Source organism: Callithrix jacchus, chromosome 10 (assembly GCF_049354715.1).
Source record: "Callithrix jacchus isolate 240 chromosome 10, calJac240_pri, whole genome shotgun sequence".
Taxonomy (NCBI): domain Eukaryota; kingdom Metazoa; phylum Chordata; class Mammalia; order Primates; family Cebidae; genus Callithrix; species Callithrix jacchus.
The window spans coordinates 63,709,562-63,722,915 of record NC_133511.1 but is presented as its reverse complement, the minus strand read 5'-3'; the positions used below and the strand labels follow the sequence as shown (position 1 = coordinate 63,722,915).

The 13,354-nt window shown below is 37.4% G+C and overlaps 1 protein-coding gene across 4 annotated transcripts in view; it reads right to left on the bottom strand.

The window, feature by feature from the left end:
- The window catches only part of GDPD4 (glycerophosphodiester phosphodiesterase domain containing 4), an 82,798-nt gene that overhangs the window by 10,590 nt on the left and 58,854 nt on the right, over positions 1 to 13,354 (bottom strand). For all 4 annotated transcript variants that reach the window (XM_017977771.4, XM_035265348.3, XM_035265347.3 and 1 more), the window contains 3 exons: positions 11,503 to 11,724; positions 10,251 to 10,405; positions 1,604 to 1,751 (listed from right to left, as the gene is read on the bottom strand). In XM_017977771.4, coding sequence (XP_017833260.3) covers positions 1,604 to 1,751; positions 10,251 to 10,405; positions 11,503 to 11,724 — 525 coding nt within the window. The remainder of the gene's footprint in view (positions 1 to 1,603; positions 1,752 to 10,250; positions 10,406 to 11,502; positions 11,725 to 13,354) is intronic.

Here is a 13,354-nt window from a genome sequence, read left to right as displayed (position 1 = left end):
AAAGGCCTCTGGGATACCAGCCCCACCTCCCTAAATAAAATGACACATGCCATAGTCTGGGAACCATGCACTGGGTCCTTTAAAAATGCCCAGGCCAGGCATGGAAGGAAGTTTGCTTGTTTTACATATATCCTTTTATACTTTTTGAATTTTGAATAACATGGATTTATCATCAACTTGAATATTAAAATGAAAAAAATGCATTCAGAAATAGCATCATTTAAGTAAATGAGTACCTCCTAAAGGGACAACTTTAAGACATTACTGATTCAGGGGGATAGAATTATGGAGGGGTATGCTGCTTTCTAAATTATGCATTTTCATAATAACTGAATTTTAAAATGTTAGAAAAATACATAATATATACATAAAGGGGAGTTTTATGGGGATAGATGGGTAGAAAGGCTCTATCTGTGCTGAGTGACCTGCCATCCAAAGTTCCCTTCAGGGTCATCTCCAGAAAGCTGCCCAAGCCACCAGGGTAAGAAGTCAGCAATTTCTCCTTTCCACTAGAGGGCCTGGATGCAGTACTGACCCTGTAAGACTGTGCCCTTGACCCTGATCCCTTCTCTCCTGGTTCTGACCCTGAACAGATCAGAAGCCCAGGCCAGTGAGGGTGGAAATATGGAGGAGGTAACTTGAGGCCCCTCCCCTCTTAGGCTTCTCTGCCAAAGGCTTTAAATTTCAAAACCGTTTGAAGTTTGGGTTATTACTCGGGATTGGACACTTAAATTCTGAAGTGAGCTTTTTGATGACTAAAAGTGAACTTTAAAAAGTTATCTAAGAGTGTTTGGAAAAGCTACAGGACCCGAGTGAAGAAATTGCATTCAAGGACAGAGAAAGGCCTAGATCACAGACCAGGTTTAAAGAATCAATGGAGCAAAATTAAAGTGTTTTCTGTTTTATGCTATGGTGTTCCACTCAGTCAACCTACTTTCTATACAGATAAGAACAGGTTCTGTAGCAGTAACTGGTTGGCTGGGGGCTCCCTCCACAGACAGTGAGTGATAGGATTTGGCTGGGATTGTAAACCAGGTCTTCAGGTCCTCAAGCCTCTAGCAGTAAGTAGCAGAAGGCCTAGAACAGGCAATCAGACCAGGCAACCGCTACCCTCTTCGAAAGCAATTTGTTAGGACACACAGTTTCCACTTCGGAGTCCAGTACGCTTGGTTTTCTCCGCACCCTCCATGCTGCTGTCAATTGTTGCCATGCCTTTACAAAGGTGGGCTACAATAACAAAACTCTGAAGTCAGACCTCAATCTGAATCCTACCTCAGGAGACCACATGCACAGTTATCTTTGAGCTTCAGTTTCCTCATGAAGATAGTAACAGTGGCTAATTCAAAGGGTAAAATGACATAATGCATGTAAAGCACATTGTAAGGATTCAGTAAATGTCAACTGTTATAACAATACTAAATCTTGCCTGAAAATCCAAGAAGGATCTGTGTGAGAGAATGGAAAATACCACATCTCCAATATCCATAGAAATCTGTGCTCTTAAGTGGCTCCCTAGGGGACAGCATAGTGGGCAACACAGGGCTGGGGGACCAGCACTGCTATTGTACCAAGCCTGGAAGAACAATCTGGACAACCAGCTCACCATGAAGAAGTGAGGGTGATTAAGCTGACTCAGGAGCCCAATGTTGTCTGTGGTCACTGAATTAATCCTGGAGCACCACGCTAGTGAGAAAAGCCAAGGCTCATTGATAGTATATATGTTGATACGGATGTTAGCTGCTTTATAATCTCTGGAACAAAAACAGAACCCACAAGTGATTTAGACCAAGTTTCATTCTCATCATCTAAAAGGGAAACAGCCACCATAATTGTGACATGGTGGGCTCATGCTACAATGAGATAAAGGATTGGATTTAGCGCCTCTGCTCCTGTAGCAACAGTGGTGTGCTGGTAAACCAGATGTCCTAAGGAGAATAATAAATAGGAAGAAAGAAAACATAATTTAAAAAAAAGTAAGAAACAAAGAATGGGGAAAAGGAAAAAGAAAAGGAAAACCCTATCATAGCATTTGCAAATTTACATGTTATAAACACTCCTACCATAGCCAATTGCAAGCTACCATTGGTAGAACCAATTTGTAGGTTCTGAACATTTAATAATAAGCTGATATGGGCTGGCTCTGGCATGGGATTGTGTAGCAGCACCTATATATTCGCTTCTATCAGAGCACTTATCTACTCAAATGATCTGCCCACTTACCAGTCTTCTGATAACGATTTGGGGTCTGCTTTTAACTTGGACTAGTGTAACTCCTTCATGCAATAAACTGAAAAGAGCCATGCTGTTTAGTCTTGAAGTCCCTCATTTAAACAGAGGCCAAGCAGTAGGTGCCTGGTAATGTCAAGCTTGAAACCAAACAGTACCATCATGTTTCAGCCAAGCCCAGTGCCCTAAGATCACAGACAACCATGGCCAGAAACTCCTCCGTTCTCCCTCTGCAGAGTTCCCTGCCCTAAGAGAATGTTACCACCTGAACAGTCAGTGAATCTGAGAGGAGAGGATGGGGTAAGGCAGCACCAGCAACTGTACCACTAGAAGGAAGCCTTTGAAAACAAAGGCTGGTAGAAGATCCCCTGGTGTCTCCAGCCTGACCTGGTCAGAGTTCAGAGAGGCCCCCTTCCCTCTAGTGAGATGATAGGACATCTGGCTTGCCACAAAGGTCTGTTTGACTAGACGTATCCTAGCTAAGGGATGTCCAAACATCAGAATGTGAGGCCAACCTTCTATCAGAGTTAAACTTTTGACAAGGGAACAGATCTGAAAGTGATGAGTCATGTAGCTAGCTGTAGAGCTTGCACCTTAATAGCAGCGGATGCCTAATGCCATGTGAAGTAACAAACTGGTTTTTGTGTTTTTTCCCCTTTCAGTTTTAATGTTACGTGTAATGTATTTAAACCCTTATTTAAATAAAACTTGTTTTCAGAAAAAAAAAAAAGACTTATCAGTCTTCTTTACTTGACTCTAAGCAAAATAAAAGCAGAGACTGTATCTTATTTATCTCTGGATATTCAGTACCTAGCATAATACCAGGCTCCACAAATATTAATTGAAAAAATAAATAAATGAGTACCAATCTGGTGAACTTATTAAGTTTTAAATATAAAGAATTTTTGCAAGTAATGAAAATAGGGGGAATAAAACCTAATTTTTCCTATGGCACTATATGTCAGTGGATACTTGTGCACTGTTTATAGAGACAGGAAGGAAATAAGTGGAGGAACACCTAGTAATTCTAGCTAAGTTGTCATTTTCAGGGATTTGATTTCTCAGAAAACATACCACGTAAGTGACTTCAAAAACTTTTTTTCAACTTTGAAATGGTATGGCATATTGGAAACTGCTCTGTAGAAGCCTGGGTTTGAATCCCAGCTCTCTCATATACAAGCTTAGTGAATTCTTGGCCTCAGTGTAGAAACTGTAAAATAATAATAGTGCCTCCTTAACAGAGAGGTGCTAGCAATTAGTTACCCAATATGTTAGAATTGTCTATGAGCCAATCCCTTCAAATAACATAAAGATAAATTTTAAAAATAAAATGAGGAAAAAATAGTAAAAAGTAACTTATTTTTGCCTTTTGAAACCAAAACCCAAAAACCAATCACATTTCTTGTTTGTTTAAATTTTAAGTTCAGGAGATACATGTGCAGGTTTAATACATGGCTATATCACATGATACTAAATAAAAATGGGTTTGGACCCGCTACCAAATAGTGAACATAGTACCCCATAGGTAGTTTTCCAACACTTGCCCTTCTTCCTCTCTCCCCCATTTTGGACTCCCCAGTGTCCGTCATTTCCATCTTGATGTCCATGTGTAATCAATGTTTAGTTCCCACTTATAAGTGAGAACATGTGGTATTTGATATTCTGTTTCTGCACTAATTCACTTAGAATAATGGCCTCCAGCTACATCCATGTTGCTGCAAAGGACATGATTTCATTCTTTCTTACGGCTGCGTAGTATTACATGGTGTATATGTGCCACATTTTCTTTATCTAATCCACCACTGATGAGCAGTTACGTTGATTCCATGTCTCTGCTATTGTAAATAGTGCTGCAATAAACATACAAGTGCAGGTATCTTTTTAGTAGAACAATTTATTTTCCTTTGCATAGATGCCCAGTAATGGGATTGTTGGGTCAAATGGTAGTTACATTTTAAATTCTTTGAGAAATCTCTAAACTGCTTTCCCCAGGGGCTGAATTAATTTACAGTCCCACCAACAGTGTCTAAGCATTCTCTCTCTACAACCTTTTCAACATCTGTTATTTTTTGGCGTTTTAGTGATAGCCATTCTGACTGGTGTGAAATGGTATCTCATCAGGGTTTTGATTTGTATTTCTTTAATGAGTAGTGATGCTGAGCATGTTTTCATGTTTGTTAGTCACCTGTATGTCTTCTTTTGAGAAGTATCTACTCATATCCTTTGCCCATTATCTTAAACAAATCGAGTGACATATGTGTTCATGGATTGGAAATTCAATGTAGTAAAGATGGCAATTATCCCCAAAATTGATCTGTAAGTTTAATGAAGATTCCAAAAAATCCCAGCAAGGGTTTTTTGTACAATCAGGCAAGTGGATTCTAAGATTAATATGGAAAAGCATAGCCCTACTATAATTAAAATAATCTGAAAAAAAAACAGTGTGAGAGGGAATCACTCTACCTGATATTAAGACTTACTATATAGCTACAGTAATCAAGCTAGTGTGGTATAAGAGGAGAGATAGACACACAAATCAATGGAACAGAAACAAAAACCCAGAAATAGACTCAAACAAAGGTGACAAATGAATTTTGACCAAGGTGCAAAAGCAATTCAATGGAGGTAAGGTAGTCTTTTCAAAAAATAGTGCTGCAGTAACTGCACAGCTATAGTTCCTAGAGAAATCAGTAAAAAAAATCCAAAGATGTAAAAAGTCAACCGGAGCCAGATATGGCAACTCATGCCTATAACCCCAATGCTTTGGGAGGCCAAGGCAGGAGGATGGCTTCAGGCCAGAATTTTGTGACCAGCGTCACAACAGAGTGAGACTCCGTCTGTACAAAAAATTTTTTTAAAATAGCCAGGTGTGGTGGCATATACCTCCAGTTCTAACTACTCTGGAGGCTGAGTCAGGAAGATTGGTTGAGCCTAGTAGTTCAGGACTACAGTGAACTATGATCACATCACTGCACTCCAGTGACAGAGCGAGACTTTGTCTCTTTAAAAAAAAAAAAAAAAAAAAAAAAAGACTTAAACAACAATAGAAGAGATAGAATGAGATACCAAAAAATGATTAAAAAATAAAAAGAGAGATAAGAAGTGACCAAAAAACCCCACGAGGAATAGAAAGAACAAATAGAAAAAAAAAAAAAAAAAAACAGGATGGTAATGTAAACCCAATTGTATTAATATGTGAACTAAATATTAATGGACCAAACATTACAATTAAAAGTCAGAGATTGTCCTACTAGATAGAAAAGAACTGACAAAATTTTGTTGATAAAAGATGCACTTTAAAGATGCAAAGTTGTTGAAAGCTAAAGGATAGAAAAAGACATATTAAGCCAACACAAATTATAAGAAGGCCAATGCAGCAATGTTAATACGAGAAAAAGTAAATTTTAGATAAGATTAATTACCTTAAACAGGGGACATTTCATAATGAAGGGGCCAATTCACCAAAATCTAATAATTCTAAGTGCAAATGCACCTAATAAAACAGTTTCAAAGTACAAGAAGGAAAAAGAAAAACACAAATCAACAATCACGATTACAGTTGGATATATTAACAATTGGATATATATTGGTAACTGACAGATATATACAATTGGATATATATTGGTAACTGACAGATGGCAGTATAAAGAACCATTCATTTTTTTTTAATTGGGGAGGTTTCTCCCAGAAGAAAGAAGGAAGAAGTCTTGATCTTGAAAAGTCTGAGAACTCCCCTGTTCAACACAAGAACTAGATCTTTAGTAAACAATAATATTTACTAGGAAGCATGGCCTTATATATAATGTTCTTAAAAGGATGTTCCTGATTAAGTATTTCTTTATTACATATTTTGTAAATAAACATAGAACAGATTTATGAGGCATGGGTCCCTGGAGAATGATACATAAACTAGATAACTCTCTGGGACTATCAAATAGAGGTGTTTCATGACTCAACTGCTCTCCTTATGAGTGAGTTAACCCAGCACAAACTCACTTGGGGCCCTCATCTATTACTCTGGGTCACAGAGTATGTGTCCAATAAATGAAGATACCTGCAGAGCCACAATCAATGTCTCTCCTTGCTTTGTCTGAGACTCTTGATTCCTGCTGTATTCTTGAACTTAAAGACAAATCTTGACAGTAGGTAAGTTATCTGATATGTGTATGTTTGATCTGCAATCTAATCCTTTTTATTAGCCCAATAGAAAAAAAAAGAAAAAAATGAATATGAAATTTTCAAAAAGCCTATCAATCAACTTGAACTAAATGACATTTATAGAATATTAAACCCAACAACTGAAGAGGACACATAATTTTCAGGGGGACATGGAAAGCTCACCAAAATAAACCATATGGTAAGTTATAAAACAAGTCTAAAATTTAAGCCATAAAATTTATAAGGGTTGAAATTATACAGGTTTGTTTTCTGGTCACAATAAGCTTAAATCAGAAACCAATAACTAAAGTAGCTAGATAATCCTCAAATGTTTAAAAAGTTAGCAATACATTTCTAAGTAATCCACGAATCAAATGAGAAATGAGAAAAGTTTACATATTTTAAATTGGATGATAACAAAGGAAATAATATATTAACATATTTCTGGGAGAAAATTAAAGCAATGCTTACAGTAAATTTATAGCTTTAAGGCCAGGCACAACGACCCATGCCGAGGTTGCAGTGAGCCGAGATCATGCCACTGCACTCCAAACTGAGAGAGTGAGACCCTATCTCAAAAAATAAAAATAAAAAATAGGTAAGTTTATAGCTTTAAATGTCTACATTAGAAAGAAGATCTAAAACAGGTCACCTAATTTTCTACCCTGAAAAAGTCATCTATTAGCAAGAACAGCAAATTAAAACTGAAGTCAGTAGAAAGATGAAAATTATAAAGAGCAGAAATCAATGAAATTGGAAAGTAAAGCCACAATAGGAAAAGGATAACAAAGCCAAAATTCAGTGTTTTGAAATGATTAATAAAATTCATAAACCCCTAGCAAGACTGATCAAGAAAAAGAGAGAAAATAAAAACTTCCAGTATCAAAATGCATTAGAACTAAAGGTGGAAGTTGCACAGCAGTGTAAATGTACTAGGTGCCACTGAATTGTTCACTTTAAAATTTTATGTTATGTGAATTTCATCTCAATAACTTTTTTAAAAAACACTATAAGTTCAACAACAAGGAGTCTCAAAAAGTAATACAAAGTCTACCAATGAAGAAAAGCCCAGGACATAATGGCTTTACTGCTGAATTCCACCAAACACTTAAAGAAGAACTAACATCAATCTTTATCAAACTCTTTCAAAAAATTGAAGTGGAGGGAATACTTCCAAACCCACATTACTAGGCAAGCATTACCTTGATACCAAAGCAAGATATGGACACTACAAGAAAATAAAATTACAGGCCAATATTATGGATGAATTTAGACATAAAAATCCTCAACAAAGTACTAACAAACTGAATTTGACAGTGCCATAAAAGAAACATTCACCATAATCTAGTGGGATTTATCCCTGGGATACAAGGAGGGTTCATCATATGCAAATCAATAAATGTGACACACTGCATTAACAGAATGAAACACAAAAGCCATATGATCATCTCGATAGATGTAGAAAAAGCATTTAACAAAATTCAGCACCCTTTCATGATAAAAACTCTCAACAGATTATGTATAGAAGGAATATACCAAAATACAATAAAGGCCATTCAGGACATAGCCTTATGTGTGGAATCCAAAAAAGTCAAACTTACAGTGGGGTACAGTGACTCACACCTGTAATTCCAGCACTTTGGGGGGTGGGGGTGGGAGAATTGCTTGAGCAAGGCCCCGTCTCTACACAGAATTTAAAAATTAGCCAAGTGTGTTGGCATGAGCCTGTAGTCCCAGTTACTTGAGAAGCTGAGGTGAGAGGATAGCTTGAGCCCAGGAGATGGAGGGTACAGTAAGCCATGGTCACGACACTGCATTTCAGCTTGGGTGACAGAGCAAGACCCTGTCATAAAAAAAAAAAGAAAAAAAAGTCAAACTTATAGAAAAAGAGAGTAGACTGTTGGTTACCAAAGGCTAGTGTTGGTTGCCAAAGAGTGGAATGTTGGTTACCAAAGGGTTGAGGGATAGGGCAGATGTTGGTCAAAATGCATAAAGTTTCAGTTAGATACAGGGAACGTTTTGAGATCTATTGCACAGCAGGGTAACTATAGTCAATAATAATGTATATTTCAAAATAGCTGAGACTAAATATGAAATGTCTTAACATGAAAAAGATGTAACATATATGTTAATTAGCTTGATTTAATCATTCCATATTGTATACTTACATTAAAACATCACATTTTACCCTATAAATATATACAATTATGTCAATTAAAATACTACAAATTTTAAAAATCTCTTTAAAACATTAAAAAGATTTCTAGCATCACAAATAAAACAGAGGGCAACTCTGTACTTACATACTTTTGATTAAAATAATGCATTTAAGGCACTCTCAGTTAAAGTGGCAAGAAATCTCACTAAACCTTTTAACCACTCCAGCAGGTATCACTGTTATTCTAATTTACAAAAGAGAAAACTGACAATTAGAAACTTGTCCAAAGTGACCAGAGTAGTTGATGGGTAGGCCAGGTCTAGCAAATATAGAACCTGACACATATTAATAGCTCAATAAATGGAAGTCATAATTATTTTTCAACTACTAGATTAATCTCAGGATTAAGAGAGAAGGAAATCATTCTAGAGCCATTTTCTACTTGAAAATAGTAGAAGGAAATAGAAATATGCTCAAAATAGAGGAGCAGTTGTGTAAAGAAAAATCTTCTGAATGGAAATTAGAGAGTAAAACATATATAATTTTCCAATGCTAAAAGAAAAAAAGACATTATTATATAATCATCGTCTCAACCCATGGCCAGAAAAGCAGAAAAAGCAGGAACAGAAACAGAGATGCATGCAACAGCCTTTTATGAAATCCAAAGGAGACTCTAGATATCTATTATCTCTCTCTCTCTCTCTTTAATCTGTTGTCTCCCTCCTTCCCTCCCTCCCCAAGAAAGAGATTGTCTCTAAAGCATTTAGAATCATATAAAAAATTAACCTTAAAGCTAAGACAAAAGGGATATGGATTAAATTAAACATGATTAATAACAGATAAACTTGGAAAAGTTATTTTATTCCCAGGTGCTTTGAATTCTGAAAATTTGTCTCTAATTGTATTTTTATAAATACAGTGGTTACTAATTTTAGTTTCTTCTCATGCTTAGCTATTTTTTTTATTTTATTTTATTTTTGGAGACAGAGTTTCGCTCTTGTTACCCAGGCTGGAGTGCAATGGCGTGATCTCGGCTCACCGCAACCTCCGCCTCCTGGGTTCAGGCAATTCTCCTGCCTCAGCCTCCTGAGTAGCTGGGATTACAGGCACGCGCCACCGTGCCCAGCTAATTTTTTGTAATTTTTAGTAGAGACGGGGTTTCACCATGTTGACCTCGTGATCCACCCACCTCGGCCTCCCAAAGTGCTGGGATTACAGGCTTGAGCCACCGCGCCTGGCCATGCTTAGCTATTTTTACATTTTTAAATAATGGTTTTGTTATATTCTTAATTATCCCTTCCAGAAATATGGCTATCTGTATTGCAAAGCCATTTACAAGGTACTGCAATCCATCTGGTAATGGTAGGAGGAATAAACAACGTTTTGAGTTCTGACTTTTCAACGTCTGCCTTTCATATACAAACAGAAATGCCAAGCATACAAAAAAAAGTGTGCTGAATGGTGAGAGATTATAGAGTACACAGGAGAGGCTGAAGTCTATGTTCCAGGGACACATATTCAACACTTGATAAATGTTTGTTGGCATAGGTAGGGAGCGAGGAAGGGGTAGGAAAAAGAAAGTAGGAGATTCAAAGAAGATAACCCCACAAAGAAATTCTGAGATCGAAAGGGAAAGTTAAGTGTTTAGTTAGAATGTGTATTTTGTGTAAGGCAATATGTGCCAAGAGAGGTGTGGTCAAACACATACCTTAACCCATTAGGGAACAACCTCTTGTAGTCAACATTTATTATACTGATATTTTTTTTAGCAAGGGTTTCAATGGATACAAAACGACCCACATGCTGAAAACCAGGAGCCACAGACCTGACGTATCGCATATCATGAGTTGGCAACCAATAAATCTGTAAGGAGAAATAAAAAATCCTTCAGTAGATAATCAGCTGTTCAGGTACAAACAGCCCCATAGAGAATGGAGGGAGCTCCATTCCAGCACAGGTAGTATTCTATAGAGCATAGAAAGAGATTCTAATCCTTGGTGAAAGAGTCAAGATGGCTTACCATTTTCTAATAAACTCTTATAATGGGTCTTTCACTAGGGCTACTCAGGAGCTGAGTTTTCTCACGACCCTCTCCATTTACCAGTTAACAACAAGTGTCAAGGGCCTACTGTATATACAAAGTCTCATACAAGCAAAGTAGATTAGTTTAGAGATGTGGATGAAGAGTGGGAATCAAAAACATTTCTTCTGGTTAATGATGTTAAAAATCATCTTGGAGGCTGGCTGTGGTGCTTATGCCTGTAATCTTAGCACTTTGCGAGGCCAAGACAATAAGATCCCTTGAGCCCAGGAGTTCAAGACAGGCCTGGGCAGTATAGGGAGGCCCTGTTTCTATTGTATTTTAAAAAATCATCTTTGAAAGGAGTCATTTCCTGCCAACAGGGATGCTATTATGACTTATCTATGAAATGCTTCCATTTGTAAAAAGACATATTTGTTTCACTCATAGCACACCCATATTCTGAGAATTTATGGGATTTGGAACAACTGACTGCCTAATTGCTGAGAGTTGCTTTGGAAAAACATTATAAGCAAATCTCTGCTCAAATAAGACCCAGCTCTGCTTTCTATATCATCCATCATGCCAAGTTTTCAAAGCCTTAATGTTACCAAAGCTCTTTCTAATGGATCTATGTTGGTGTGGTACAGGTCACATTAGATAGTTATTATACATATTACTCTTTAACAAGGTGCTGATATTTCATTTGGTTTGGAATAGCAAACAGCCTCAATGGTTTTCCCCACTGAGGTAAATTTAACTGGGTCATTCCTAGATTACCACATGTAGCTGTGTAAGTAACAATCTTCATTTCCATAGGAAGTAAAATTACCTAAGGATCCCAGGGAAGATCTACAAGGTAGGTCAAGTTCAACTACTGTGCTTCTAAGACATGCTACCCACCTCCCAACCTGTATCATAAATATTGAGAACGACATACCAGATGTTGCTCAATTTTAGAGGCAAGGATCACGCTTACTACTTGGCGGACAAATGTGTGTCTGAGAGGATGTTTTGGTGGAGGGCTACGAAGATCAAATATCACAAATTTTCTTTCCTTCTTTGCAAGTGTCAACAAATCAGCTAGTGTTGGAATTGACTGATTTCTTGCTCTTTCTTTATCTGCCTCTGATAGAGGTTTCATATTGTAGAATGGCCTAAGCTAGAAATAAATATATTAATAAATACATCAAAAACATTTTCCAGTTCTCCTCCTATGTAGCCCTACATCCAGCTCTACCTCAGTTGCTCCATTAGCATTCAATCCACCAGGCCCTCTGAAATACTAGTGCTAGATAACAGGTGACAAGGAGAGAAATAAAATTTAATCTCATTAATAATTACAGTGTTTGGAATGGACTCCTTTATATCCTAGAACCTGTTGTATTTGCACTGAAGGTCTTTCATGTTCTTATCCTGACCTTCCTTTCCAGCCTTTTCTCCCGTAACTCAAGATAATGCATCCCTTTTCAATCATGTTGGCTTCCCACATGGGCTCTCGCTATTCTAGTTTTGTGTAATAGGAAGAACACACCCTTTGGCTTCAACTGAATTTAATACTAGCTCTACCCCTCCCTTGACTTCTTTGCCATATCCACCTGTTAAAAATCCTACCCTTCAAATGCTATCTCCTTCATGAAGCTTTCCTTTTATCTTCCTGAACTAAAGAGACTTTAAGGCTGGTGCTGCGGTCACGCTTTTAATTCCAGCAGGATGAGGTGAGAGGATCACCTGAGGCCAGGAGTTCAAGGCCAGCCTAGGCAACAGAGACCCTTGTCTCTATATAAAAAAAAAAAAAAAACACTTAAAAATTAGCTGGGTGTCACGGTACATGCCTGTAGTCATAGCTACAGGGAGGCTAAGGCAGGAGAATTACTTGAGCCCAGGAGTTTGAGGCTGCAGTGAGCTATGATCATACCACTGCACTCCAGCCTGGGCAACAGAGTGAGACCCTATCTCTAAAAAAAATAATAATAATAAAGAGACTTCAATGGCTTTAAAGCCCAATGGTCCATTTTTATGCCTCTGTTAACTGTACATCTCATTCTGCTTCTATAGTTATTTGTACATGTCTTAGTACATTAACATTCAGTCCTGGCTCACTATGCTTCTTGCTATGCAACCTTGGTGATAAAACAATTTAAATTCTCCAAGTCACCACTGCCCAAATTACAAAATAGAGGAGAGGAAGAACAACCCATATATTTCTTAGGATTATTTTGAAGATTAAATATGATAAAAATGTTTGAAGGGCCTGGGAGTATGTCTGGTACATAGATAGAAAAGTATACAATTCACATTCGTTCCTTCACTCTCTACTGACTCTACTGGAGTGTAACTCCCTCTTGGCAGGAACTGTCATATAATCTTTGAAATGCACAGCATTTCACCTAACACATGGGAGAACACACATATGTTGCTACATTAAATTTAATAGGTGGCAACTTTTATCATCACTTGCCAGTTTTTAGATCATTTGAGTGAAGGCAGTGAAAAAAGGCTACCTCTCAGGAGAAGAAAGAAATAGCTACCTCACCTTTTCTCAAGACTAAAGTAATCTCTGTTTTTCTCTAAACAACTTTATTTTCATTCTCATTCACACCTTTCCTATTTCTTCTTCTTCTTCCTCTGACCTCCTAAATAAGTGGCCTTTTTGTACATTTTTCTTGGGAAACAAACAATCACATTGCACAGTATCTCCAGAAAACTGCTAGGCCAGAAGGCAGACCATTGAAGTTAAGCTAAACCATGGTTTAGATGTGATTAAATGCCACAACTAATGGTTTTCCTCA